At 45.3% G+C, this 10,595-nt stretch overlaps 1 protein-coding gene across 1 annotated transcript; it reads left to right on the plus strand.

Moving 5' to 3' along the window:
* Window positions 1–5,063: 5,063 nt before the first annotated feature.
* LOC125529588 (TLC domain-containing protein 5-like) lies at window positions 5,064–6,874 on the plus strand. The gene is made up of 4 exons (XM_048693995.1): window positions 5,064–5,548; window positions 5,674–5,934; window positions 6,066–6,161; window positions 6,364–6,874. The coding sequence occupies exons 1-4, from the start codon at window positions 5,330–5,332 to the stop codon at window positions 6,484–6,486; spliced, it is 699 nt and encodes a 232-aa protein (XP_048549952.1). The 5' UTR covers window positions 5,064–5,329; the 3' UTR covers window positions 6,487–6,874.
* The last annotated feature ends 3,721 nt before the right edge of the window (window positions 6,875–10,595 follow it).

The raw sequence follows: 10,595 nt of genomic DNA on the forward strand, positions 1-10,595 counted from the left end.
TTCCTGCTTCATGAAAGGGCTCTCCAAAATATTGATACCAAGCAACCTTTGAATAATTATAGACATGTCAACATTATAAGAAGTGGAATTATATTTCCCAAACTTTGCTTATAACCATCAAGAAAAAGCAAAATAGTAGACTAATATTGTCCCAAACTTTGCTTATAACCACCATTAGAAGTGGCCTTGTCCTCATGTTTGGAGTGAATAGCACCATTCATGGGTGAAGGAGGCAGTGGAGTTTCTTCTATTTCAAATAGTAGCATTAGAATGGAGAAATATTGTATTTTCACCACCTAGGGTGACCAACTTAATATTTTCACTCCGTCTCTAGTACATTTTTTTGTTTTTTAAGCAAAGCTACAAGATGACCTTTCAAGTCCTTTCTAAAAGTGGTCTCCAAGTTGGTTAGAGCCCTGGTGTTTCCAATGGCACCAAGGAAAGAAATGACAATGTTTATGTCCTGAATTTGTATCATTCATACTAGAAAACTTCGTAGAATAAGATTTAATGGTTTTCCTAAGAATTTTAAAACTGGTAGTGATTATGTTGGTTCCGTCGGCATAGTGATACGTCTTCAACGTATCTACTTTTCCAAACACTGTTTCCCTTGTTTTGGACTCTAACTTGCATGATTTGAATGGAACTAATCCGGACTGACGATGTTTTCAGCAGAATTGCCATGGTGTTATTTTTGTGCAGAAATAAAAGTTCTCGGAATGACCTGAAAATCCACGGAGACACATTTTGGAATTAATAAAAAATACTGACGAAAGAATCAGCATCAGGGGGCCCACACCCTGTCCACGAGGGTGCAGGGCGCCCCCCTGGGGCGCGCCCCCTGCCTCATGGGCCCCCTGAGACTCCACCGACCTCAACCCCAACTCCATATATTCACTTTCAGGGAGAGAAAAACGAAGAAGGATTCATCTTGTTTTATGATACAGAGCCGCCGCCAAGCCCTAATCTTCATCGGGAGGGCTGATCTGGAGTCCGTTTGGGGCCCCGGAGAGGGGAATCCGTCGCCATCATCATCATCAACCTTCCTCCATCACCAATTTCATGATGCTCACCGCCGTGCGTGAGTAATCTCATCGTAGGCTTGCTGGACGGTGATGGGTTGGATGAGATTTACCATGTAATCGAGTTAGTTTTGTTAGGGTTTGATCCCTAGTATCCATTGTGTTCTAAGATTGATGTTGCTATGACTTTGCTATGCTTAAATGCTTGTCACTAGGGCCCGAGTGCCATGATTTCAGATCTGAACCTATTATGTTTTCATGAATATATGTGAGTTCTTGATCCTATCTTCCAAGTCAATAGTCACCTACTATGTGTTATGATCCGGAAACCCCGAAGTGACAATAATCGGGACCACTCCTGGTGATGACCGTAGTTTGAGGAGTTCATGTATTAACTAAGTGTTAATGCTTTGGTCTGGTACTCTATTAAAAGGAGGCCTTAATATCCCTTAGTTTCCAATAGGACCCCGCTGCCACGGAAGGGTAGGACAAAAGATGTCATGCAAGTTCTTTTCCATAAGCATGTATGACTATATTCGGAATACATGCCTACATTACATTGATGAACTGGAGCTAGTTCTATGTCACCCTATGTTATAACTGTTGCATGAGGAATCGCATCCGACATAATTATCCATCATTGATCCATTTCCCACGAGCTTTTCACATATTGATCTTTGCTTAGTTACTTTTCCGTTGCCACTGTTACGATTGCTACAAAAACTACTACTGTTACTTTTGCCGCCGTTACCGTTACTTTCATACTACTTTGCTACTACATAGTAAATTGAATTTTCCAAGTGTGACCCACAAATGGCAAGAACTCATCATGTTCCATCCAAGCATTTTGAAACCTAAATATATTAGACTTAGGCATCATAGTTTCAACTGAGATGAGACATGGCACATGGTCAGAGGTTGTCATGGCCATGGTAGACCAAAGCATATGGATAATTAATTAACTGTCCGATAAAGGGAATAAAAAATCAATCAAGCTTTTGGAGTTCACGAGGGGTATGCATATTGCTCGAAGTGTACTTTCTGACTTTGAGAGGTACATAAATGAGCGCAAAATGAGAAATTACTAAAGAATGAATTATCTCATTAATACTACCCCCCATGTTTATTCCTATCATCTGGCCTCCTTATGAGGTTGAAATCACAAACCATGATCCAATTAACATCATATGCAATTTAGACATTACAAAGACACAGAATTAATTCCAATTTATTGCCATCTTAACATGGAGCATAGTTATTTGTTGAAGTCCAAACATTACAACATCTTGTAGATTGCATTAGGGCAGAGAGAACATACTCATTCTGGAACTCTACTATGACCAGAGAAAACAACACCATCCCAAATAGTGAGGACAACCCCTCATCTGGCAATAGGAGTTATATATTACAAATGAAACAAATCTTCTAGGGCAAAATTGTGTGATATAATCTAAATCAATGTGCTCTGTTTCAGTTTCTGAAAACATGTAAGACAACAAGAACCTTCCTCGTTTTTATTATGTATTATCAATCATTTATCATGGGAGTTCAACCCTCTTATGTTCCAATTTAATATTTTCTAGGCCTGCTTATTCATTGGTAGGGCAAAGAAAATACATCCTTATTAAGCAACCAAAACTAGATTGTTGCAAGAGGGGCCAGATGGTAGGAGTGCTTTTATTTATATTATTTCATAGTCGCTATAATTTTTGGATGTTGAAGTTCTAAAAGAACTCATAATTTCTTGAAACTCTAGGGGAAGTACCCTAAGGAGATCAAATGCACCTCACACTAGATGAGCCTTTCCCTTGCCGCCAAAGGTTGTTTCATCACTAAAAGTTTTGAAACATCTTTTTTGTGAAAAAGGACACGGGTCTATTATAAAGGTTCATAATAAGTAAAAAAAAACCTCAAACATGATAAAAATTACATCAAGGATTCTGCACCATCGAACGACCACTACCGCCGATAGGACGCCCCACGGGCATGCCGTTGTCGCCACTCCCATGTCGGAGACAGCTTGAATTTGTCGATGATGGCCATGAATTCTTTGTACATGTGCCCCTATGGACCAACGTTTAGAGTCGTAAATGTCATCATTGAACCCTTGAATCGATCTAAAGCACATGAGACCAAATATCTCCATCATGCATGTACGCACGGTGAGAAACCCTAACCTCGCCTCCTAAGTAGACAGATGGAATCTATGTCGGAGCTAGCTCTTCCAAACTCAAGGAGGATACCAACTTGAAGATGAAGTGTCTCCATACTAAGCCCCTGCAAGGAAAACACATAAGTTAAACTATTGGTCGGAGCCGAGGCACCGAAATCCCCCTTCTCGACATTGGCCACCTGGGTGCGGGCAAAGAGGAGGTGGATACCTGGGCTTAGTGATGATGCTTTAAAGGGATGAGTACCCTACCAATTGCATGCAAGAGGGAAAGATAAACCATAACCAAGGGATGCATTTTTCGTTTATTGTTTCAAACATGTTCTTAGTGATGCAATTATCTAGAAAGCTGGTAAGGGAGTAGGTATTAAAATCATTTAAACCTTTTCGGGCATAAATTTAAGTTTCACACAGGGCCTTAGTTTCTTAGAGCATTTGCACCTGAACCGCCCTAATCTGGTCCCCTAAGAATCCGCGAACGCGCCCATGCGCGTAAGCGGCTATTGACGAGTCACCCCTCATCTGTTCACATCCACAGCCAGGTGCCTCATTAGCAAATCTTCAAATCCATAGAATCGCATGCAATGTAAACTTAACTCACGTAACAAATCTCGATCCCACACATAGCGTCCAACTACTTCATCATGCATGTCATCACTCCGTCAAAAACTGGCATGCTCTACTACATCGTACATGCCATCGGACTACCAAAATTTGGCATGTTCTACATACTAAAGCTATTGAGAAAGTTCATCAATAGCTACCCTTGCCCTTGTTGTTGCTCTTGTCGTCTTTGTTGCAAAAGTAGTGGTCAAAGATGCAAAATGGATCGAGCTAGATCTTCTCACAACTGGAGTTGTCTGACCCGTCACTAGCTTCCTCGTTCTCCTCTTTGGACGGCAGTCCGACTATGGCAGGGACCGCCCAATTTTGCTCCTTGGTGAGGGTGCACGTCGTCCTCCTTTGCTACTTATTGAGGATGCAACCACGGAGGGCTTCCTCATCCAAGGTCGTGTGTGACTCTGCCTTTGCTTCCTTGGCCTCGAGGGCTACCACGGCTTCCTGGACCCTATGCCTTGCATGGAAGGCATGTCGTGCGTCCATAGCGGACGGCCCCTGACGCGTGCTGGTGTTTACCTCTGACTTGGATCCCGACGCCGCGGGGATGAGGGACCACCGAAGGGGTTGCACCGTGACCCCGGAGTTGGGGCGCCAGACGGTGGTCACTGCGTCCGGTGAGGCCACGGTTACATGCTTGGAGCCACTAGCCTCGGCCGATCTGAGTGTCATTTCTGCCGACGCAATGGATTTCTGTAGGGTCGACTCCGATCGCAGTTAGGCGCACTCCTCTCGGGAGCGGTGGAGAGCCATGCGGATGGCCATCTCCTCCTCTTCCCTGCATGGGTCGAGGTCCCAGACGGCGGATCAGGAGATCTCTAAGTCGAATCCGCTGTCCGCCATGTCAGAGAATGCCGGATATCGTTGGAACGGAGCTTAGGGGCGGAGTGGCTAGGGTTTTGTCCGGGATATGAATAGGGACGAATATATGTGGGGCTGAAGTGGCTAGGATTTTGTCCGCGATTTTATGACATGTCATGGACCGGACCGTCTGCCCAGATAAACAGGGGATGTTTGAGTAGTCCGGCTGTAGATACTCGTGGATAAGATCCTGATGACACCTCCAACAATGGTGTGTCATAGGAAACATGTCAAAACTGGTTGCGTTTGGAGAAGGAGAACACAAACCGCACGGGTGCTACAGTGCCACTCATCATCAGAGTCAGGAACGAATTAATCAGGCGGCGCTTTAAGTGCGCATCAAATTATTTCTCACACGGTACATATGCCCAGCGGATTGGAGTTAGACCCGTATCCGTCCCCAACCGCCCCCATTGAAACCTCTTCCTCTTAAACGAAAAGGCTCAATCGCAACAGTATTCTACTCCGACTCCGCACCTGTCACTCACGCTGCCTCCGTGACCTCCTCGCTCCCTCTGCCCCTATATACTCCCGTCGCCGATTGCTCGACACCATTGTTGTTTCTTCCTCCTTCCGCCAATCGATCGTCCCTCTATATCATATAATCGTCCAAGTCAGGTCTCCGCGCCGCCGCGCTGGGTGGGGACGTATCGAAACGATGGAGGACTTCGTGCTGAGCTACGTGGTGACCGGGCTGGCCTTCTGGTCGACGGCGTTCCTGGTGATGCGGGCGCTGATGCCGAAGCGCTCCTACGAGTTCTGCAACCGCGCCGTCTCCACCATGCACGCCGTCGCCGCCGTCTGCATGGCCTGCCTCTCCGTCCAGGAGTGGTCGTGCCCCGTCTGCCCCCTCAACGCCCCCTCCTCGCCGCGCCAGGTACGCACCGCCACCGCCACCGCCACCGCACACCGCTGCGCTCGCTGATCCGTGATACACGCGCGCGCATGCACTGACTCCGTCCTCTTTCCTCGCTGTACGTACGTGTGTCCATCGATAAACAGATGAAGTCCCTGGCGGTGACGCTGTCGTACATGATCTACGACGCGGCGTGCTGCCACCTCAACGGCGACGTGCGGCTCGACAACACCGTGCACCACCTGGTGAGCATCGTCGGCATCGGCGCCGGCCTGGCCTACCAGAGGTGCGGCACGGAGATGATGGCCTGCATGTTCATCACGGAGATCTCCAGCCCGCTGCTGCACCTCAGGGAGATGCTCAAGGAGCTCGGCGTCAAGGACACGGACCTCAACCTCCTCGTCGATGTACACAGACAGACCTCAACCTCTTCTTCTCCCTCTCTCTCTCTCTCTCTCTCTCTCTCTCTCTCTCTCTCTCTTCTGTGAACAGTGCTATAATTAACTATATGTCTCTCTTCTCCCCCGCGTACGTGCAGATTCTGTTTGCGGCGACCTTTTCGGTGGGACGGATGGTTGGTGGACCGTACCTCACCTACGTGACCTTGACAACAGACTACCCCATCCTTATCAAGGTATTTTGTAACCATATAAGCCCAGAAGAACCAAACAAATATTCCGCCGTTCCGCTCCTTATCGGTCTCGAACCCAAATCTCAACTTCACCTTTCTCTTTTTTGCCAAAAAAAGAAAACCGTACCTATTTCAAACGCCAACTTTTTCCGTATGTAGTGCTTACTAATTTCCTTTTCTGTGATGTTATTTTCCGATTCGCCAGGCGATGGCTGCGGGTTTGCAACTGGTGAGCGCCTACTGGTTCTTGAGGATCCTCAGGATGGTCAGGTACAAGCTCGGGAAGAAGAGGCCGGCGGCGGCGGCGGCCAAGGTCAATGCCAAGTGATACATCCATGTACATACACATCTTGCTTGCAACCTTGAGCAAATTACTTGCTTTCTGGCGGGATGAGATCCATCGATCGTTTGTATGTACAAAACCCGCCGTGTTTGCCCGATTCTGGCTAAGAAAAAAGGATCGTTCATGTAGCATATCAATTGTTCCACAGGCAAGCATCTTCCGAACAAAGGATGCATATATACACACTGTAGCAATTCAACTCTTGTGCAGAAATACTTTCCGAGCACTACCGCTTGCCTCCTTACTGTTTGTAGTTGTAGAGGATTTTAAGCTTCTCTTCTTGCTGCTTACACAGTTGTTAGATTGGATTATTCTTGTTAATGCCGTTTTGGTGTATAATTTGAATGTGTAGATTGTACCTGCATTTTTTATACATGCATGACGTGCCCTCTGTTGATGCGCGTAGCTCCTGGTGTTTTGCGTTGTCCCATTACAGTCCTTTTGAACTCCTAGTTTTGTTGTCAGTAATCTGCTAGCAATAGGCGCCAGAACGAACTCCCTTCTATTTTTTGGTTTGTATATGCACTGGGAGTCTGGGATGGGATGCTTTGTTATGTTGTTCGGTTATTAGAAATTCTGATAGTGAAACCTGGTCCATGTTGGATCGTATGATAAAGAAAGTTCCTCAATTGGCAAGGACAAAATAGGTGCACCAAGGGCAAGGCAGGCATATTGGAGCTCATCTTCACTGCAACAGTGTCATCAATCAACAGTAAAAGATAGTAATGATTTGCTAATGATCTTTATAAACATCTAATGTTGGGTTGAGCTCAATCCAACTCGCATGTCTTGGCCCCGCCCTTCCTTGACCTTTGTGCCAGTGGGTGAACAGGTTAAACAATGAAACAAGAAGATTTGCTAATGAATTTTCAAATCTATATGTTGGGTTTAGCCTTCTTTTAGGCAAACTCGCAAAGCTTTATTTAAATCATCATGATATTCCAAGATAAAAGATCCCTTGGTTGACCTAACCAAGCATGGCGGTCAACATCTAGAGCTCCTAAACTCTATGCTACAGGTAGAAAAGGACTTTGGCCATTCTCTGATCTCTTTAGTAATGACTCTGTGGCTTTGACAGGAAAAATTCTCCAATCTCTATAAAACCGAGTAAATAGGAAAAACAGGGAAAGAGAAAAAACAGGTGAAGGAAGCTTCTAGGATGTTCCTCAAACCGGAAAAACCACACTGTTGTGTTCCCCCGCTATATGGGTCGGACCGTTTAAGAAGCATTCAGTAATCCCTATGTGCTTTTTACGAGCAAGGACGAAAATGGCCGGGCATCCTATTTGGCGCGCCGCGCGCATCCCCTACGTCCAGTTGCGTACATTTCGGCCGGCCAAATTGGCTCGTTTTCGTTTTCGGTTTTCGGTTTTTGGTTTTCTTTTTTCATTTCATTTTTTTCTCCTTTTTTTCGTTTTCCCTTTTCTTTATTTTAAAATTTTTCCTTGATTTTTCCCGGTTCTTATTTACTTCAGAACAATTTTAAATTCGTGTTTTTTTCTAAATTGTAATTTTTAATGGAAACCTGAATATTTTCCAAATTTATGAACATTTCTTAACATCGTAAAAGAACATATTCATGGATTAGTTTTTGAATCAGCGAACATTTTCTAAAATATTGAACATTATTTTGAGTCAAGGAATATTTTTTAAATCAATGAACATTCTTAGAAATTTCAGTAAAATTTTTATACATTCTCAAACATTTTTTGAATTTTTCAGAAAAAAATAATCATGAACATTTTGTAATTTACAAATAATTTTTTAATACGTGCAAATTTTATTTTGACGGATATTTCCTACACTACTGTGAACATTGTTTAAATATGAAATCGCTTGTTAAAATTCATGAACTTTTTTTAACCTCATGAACAATTTTTTAATATGTGAACATTTTTTTAAATCATGAAAAAAAATTGAATCCATGAACATTTTATGATTTTTTAACAGTTTTTTAAATCACAACAATTTATAATTTTGAAACTTTTTTAAATCCAGAATTATTTAAATAGTAATAAAAAAGTCAAAAAAAGGAAAAGAAAAAAGCTGGGGAGCGGGGGGTCCAGCTCCGCAAATGGGTTGGAAACGCGTTTTTTTTCTGCTTCGCGAGATGCATGGATTTGTTTACGCGAAAGGCATGGTCGTGCCCCTAAGAAACAAAAAAAAAATGTTCCTTTTTTTTCTTTCGTGAGCGGCAAAGATTTGCTTCCACAAGAGGCGCGGATTTGCTTCTGCGAGAAGCGTGGTCGTGCCTCTCAGAAATGTAAAAAATATATATGTTTTTTTCCTTTCACTAGAGGCATAGTTTTGCATCCACGGGACGTGCCTCTCGGAAATGAAAAAAAATCTTCTTTTTTCGCGAGAGGCACGGCCGTGCCTCTCGTAAACGAAAAAACATGTTTTTTTTCTTTTTCCTTCCATGAGAGGCGTGGATTTACTTCTCGTAGATGCACAGATTTGCTTCCGCGAGAGGTACAGTCATGCCTCTTTCGGAAAGGAAAAAAAAGACGTGCTTTTGGTTCGGTTTTTTCATTCAATTTTTTAAAGTTCGCCACCCTGTCAGCATGGAATCTAGTTTTGAATATCTCGACACGGGGAATTCAAGGTGAAAACAGTTCGAGATTTGAACGCACAGTTTAAGTGATAAAATTCAACGTACCCTTGATCCCGTAGTGCCCGACATGCAAAGTTGGTTTGGAAGACATTCAACATTGTCTGTTCACATGTGATAGAGCAACGCAACTGTGGTCATCACTAGGGTTAACTGAGGAGATCGACAGAGCAGTTGTGCAGGACCGATCCGGGTCTATCACTTTGGACATTATGATCTGCCTGCATATGACTACACATGATATTCCCACTACCGAGCTCATCCTGATGGCCATGTGGTTTATATGGTGGCAAAGGAGGCAAGTTGCGAAGGGGGAGACTGTCCCAACTCCAGAGCAATCAGCAATCTCAATTCGGGTACTTGCTACCAATTTTGTTCATGTAAATACTCCAAACCAGCCCATCCGCAAGAATGATCAAGTGTGGAAGAAGCCAAGTATGGGAGTTATAAAGGTGAATGTTGATGCATCATTTCATGAGGAGAACCTCAGTGGAGCTTGTGGAGTTGTCGCCCGTGACGATCAGGGCAAATTTCTGGGAGCGGCAACATTAGCATTACCTCATGTCTCAAGCGCGGGATCAGCTGAGCTAATGGCCATGTTGGGTAACGTAGCATAAATTCAAAAAATTTCCTATGTGTCACCAAGACCTATCTATGGAGTCATCTAGCAACGAGGGAGGAGTGGATCTACATACCCTTGTAGATCGCGCGCAGAAGCGTTCAAGAGAACGGGGTTGATGGAGTCGTACTCGTCGTGATCCAAATCACCGATGATCCTAGCGCCGAACGGACGGCACCTCCGCGTTCAACACACGTACGGAGCAGCGACGTCTCCTCCTTCTTGATCCAGCAAGGGGGGAGGAGAGGTTGATGGAGATCCAACAGCACAACGGCGTGGTGGAAGTAGCGGGATTCCAACAGGGCTTCGCCAAGCGCTGCGGGAGGAGGGAGATGTGTCATGGGAGGGAGAGGGAGGCGCCAGGGCCTAGGTTTGATTGCCCTCCCTTCCCCCCACTATATATAGGGCCAAGGGAGAGGGGGGCGCAGCCTTTGCCCTTCCTCCAAGGAAGGGTGCGGCCAGGGAGGAGTCCCTCCTCCCCAAGGCACCTCGGAGGTGCCTTCCCCCTTTAGGACTCTTCCTCTCCCTTGATTCTTGGCGCATGGGCCTCTTGGGGCTGGTGCCCTTGGCCCATACAGTCCAAGCCGCACCCCTACAACCCGTGTGGCCCCGGGGGCAGGTGGCCCCACCCGGTGGACCCCCGGGACCCTTCCGGTGGTCCCGGTACAATACCGGTGACCCCGAAACTTGTCCCGATGGCCGAAATAGCACTTCCTATATATAATTCTTTACCTCCGGACCATTCCGGAACTCCTCATGACGTCCGGGATCTCATCTGGGACTCCGAACAACTTTCGGGTTACCGCATACTAATATCTCTACAACCCTAGCGTCACCGAACCTTAAGTGTGTAGACCCTACGGG

The sequence above is a fragment of the Triticum urartu genome, unplaced genomic scaffold, assembly GCF_003073215.2.
Source record: "Triticum urartu cultivar G1812 unplaced genomic scaffold, Tu2.1 TuUngrouped_contig_5710, whole genome shotgun sequence".
In the NCBI taxonomy this organism is placed as follows: domain Eukaryota; kingdom Viridiplantae; phylum Streptophyta; class Magnoliopsida; order Poales; family Poaceae; genus Triticum; species Triticum urartu.

What these genes read in the sequence shown, in the direction of transcription:
- LOC125529588 (XM_048693995.1), top strand. Translation starts at nt 5,330, where the DNA reads ATGGAGGACTTCGTGCTGAGCTACGTGGTGACCGGGCTGGCCTTCTGG. An exon ending in CCCCCTCCTCGCCGCGCCAG is followed by an intron (nt 5,549 to 5,673) that starts GTACGCACCGCC and finishes ATCGATAAACAG; the next exon opens with ATGAAGTCCCTGGCGGTGAC. An exon ending in ACTACCCCATCCTTATCAAG is followed by an intron (nt 6,162 to 6,363) that starts GTATTTTGTAAC and finishes CCGATTCGCCAG; the next exon opens with GCGATGGCTGCGGGTTTGCA.